Consider the following 2,301-nt stretch of genomic DNA (forward strand, 5'->3'; position numbering starts at 1 on the left):
ATGTGAAAAATACTGCTTCGTCAGGAATGAAATCTAGACCGCCTCACTAGGAAAGGACGCCGTATTTAACTTTCAATATCTAATTATGTTTACTTCAACATTACATACTTAATAGTTCCTCCATTCTACGCTAAATTAATCTATAAAAAAATGTATTGTAATTCAATCTACAACTGATCGAAGGAGATTTAAATATCCCACGGCTGTTTTAACAACCTAAAATAAAATAAACTTAAATTAATTGCTTTTCCCTTTTCCAAAAAAGAAAGAAAGAAAACAATAAATATCGGATGTAAAAGCTTTCAAAAACATACTTCAATTAAAGTAGTCGCGTATATTACATATAAAAATAGGAACCGTATTCTTTCTGAGCAGAGATATTACTTACAGACCCGAATGTCCTAAAGGATAACTCCAAGAAATTGCCTGCCCTAAGTTTCATTGTCTTATTACACATGAGCATAATTAGAATTAATGCCCGCGCATTTGCATCCGGAAGAAGGTGCCAATCTAACGTACATGCAGTCAAAGCTACTTCTTCTCCCTAGTTTCGTTAATAAATGATAAATATTAGGATGACATTTAAAGAAAAGTCATCATTTTGTATGATATGGCATTATTATCACCATAATATATGAGTAAGAATGTGCGTACCACGAATATTAATATATCTACCTTTTCAGAAAGTTGCTCACCAATAAAACAATATACAAATATATTGAAAATGAATGATATCACTAAAATACAATACGTACAAATGGCTACGGCATTACTGGCCTCCCATTCCTGCATAAAGAAATAAAATATATTAATAATTTTAGTAAAATATATATATTATATTTCACATCTCAAACATATATATATTTTACTTAATGATTTTTACATACCATAATTAAGCAATATATCATGAGGCATATTATGGAAGTACATGCCATAAGTTCTACGAAACTCGAGAAATGTACAACGCCTTGCACCATATCTAAAAAACTGAAAGCCATTGTATGACAAATGTAAGTCTTGTTCTCCGAAAATAATTAATTATCCATCATATTGACGTATATTTCAATTAGTACGATCAAAAAATTGATTGTACTAAAATACTATATGATATGCCATTTCAATTGATATAATAATAACAAATATATATGCTTTAAATGAAATATAGCTACTAACATAATTGAGATCAAACGATTATTACTTTCGTATTTTTATTTGATGTTGTACGATAACAGATAATTTCTTGTTCACATGCTCAAGCTCATGTTTGACCGTCAAATTGTTCATTAGTACCATTAAGATGTCTAATTGCGCGACGATATGCATCGTGAAGAGCGCCGCAATGCCACAACCTGCCACTGTGATCGTATACTTGAGGAAACCCGTCAAACACTGTACGAAGAACACAATCTCGTAAGTCGGACTGATCTGTGAATCGAACACTACATAGTAAGCAGGACACGGCAAAGGTCTAATTGTAATGTTCTGAGCGGTGACAATCTTCTCTCTTGATAACGGTATGGCTGTTCGATATGTCATACCGCCGCCATACATAAATATACCACACAAGATCAACAAACGTCTGCCAGTTCTCGCGTGAAAAAGCATCGTGTTGCGCGCAGTCGAACTAGTAACACTTTGAAAATCTTTCTCCACACACGCCAAGCAATCCTTCATTTGATTCTCCACGTACAACATATTGCTATACTTGAAAATCGACACAATCGTGAATAACACAACGCCTATAATCTTAATTCTCGCGTGTGTCTCCTTCTGCACCACGAATATATAAAGGAGTATAGAAATTAGATCGCAACAAAGGATAAAGTAGCATCCGAAAATCAGCACGCTCTTCCTCAGCTTTTGTAAAAGACAGAATTTCTTGTTTGCGTAGGGCCAGACGCCCAATATGCGAAGAAAAAACCGATTCAATTCGTATGTATAACTTATGTCACGTTTGTAATTTTTATTGTTGTACATTGTAAAATGTTTTTCACTTGAGACTCTACTGTTGGTACTTTCGCGTTCGTGAAGTATAACGCAATGTCACGAGGCGACGACTGTTTTCTCTTTTGTCTGTTCATCGCTAGCAAGACTCTATATTCGCACGCGCTTGCGTATTGTAACGATTGAAACGATACGCGCAATGATAGAAACTTTGGTGTCCGCGAGCAGCACGCATTTGCATGGGAGGGGATACACTCTTTGCTTTTCTCGTGTTCTTACTGGTAAATATATATTAATTATATGAAAATATATATATACATATATATATATATATATATATATATATATATATATATA

The 2,301-nt window shown here is 33.8% G+C and overlaps 1 protein-coding gene across 2 annotated transcripts in view; it reads right to left on the reverse strand.

Moving 5' to 3' along the window:
- LOC116852944 (odorant receptor 82a-like) overlaps nt 1-2,185 on the reverse strand; it is a 3,617-nt gene extending 1,432 nt beyond the window's left edge. Inside the window, exons 1-5 of one of the 2 annotated variants that reach the window (XM_032833732.1) lie at nt 1,199-2,181; nt 888-987; nt 676-786; nt 389-544; nt 140-216 (exon numbers count right to left, since the gene is read on the reverse strand). In XM_032833732.1, coding sequence (XP_032689623.1) covers nt 163-216; nt 389-544; nt 676-786; nt 888-987; nt 1,199-1,977 — 1,200 coding nt within the window. In that variant the 5' untranslated portion in view covers nt 1,978-2,181 and the 3' untranslated portion in view covers nt 140-162. Of the gene's footprint in view, nt 1-139; nt 217-388; nt 545-675; nt 787-887; nt 988-1,198 lie in introns of those variants that run through there. The other variant, XR_004379885.1, reaches the window with a different exon arrangement.
- Nucleotides 2,186-2,301: the final 116 nt, after the last annotated feature.

The sequence above is a fragment of the Odontomachus brunneus genome, unplaced genomic scaffold, assembly GCF_010583005.1.
Source record: "Odontomachus brunneus isolate Ranch 3 - 2012 unplaced genomic scaffold, Obru_v1 Obru_scaffold_262, whole genome shotgun sequence".
NCBI lineage: Eukaryota > Metazoa > Arthropoda > Insecta > Hymenoptera > Formicidae > Odontomachus > Odontomachus brunneus.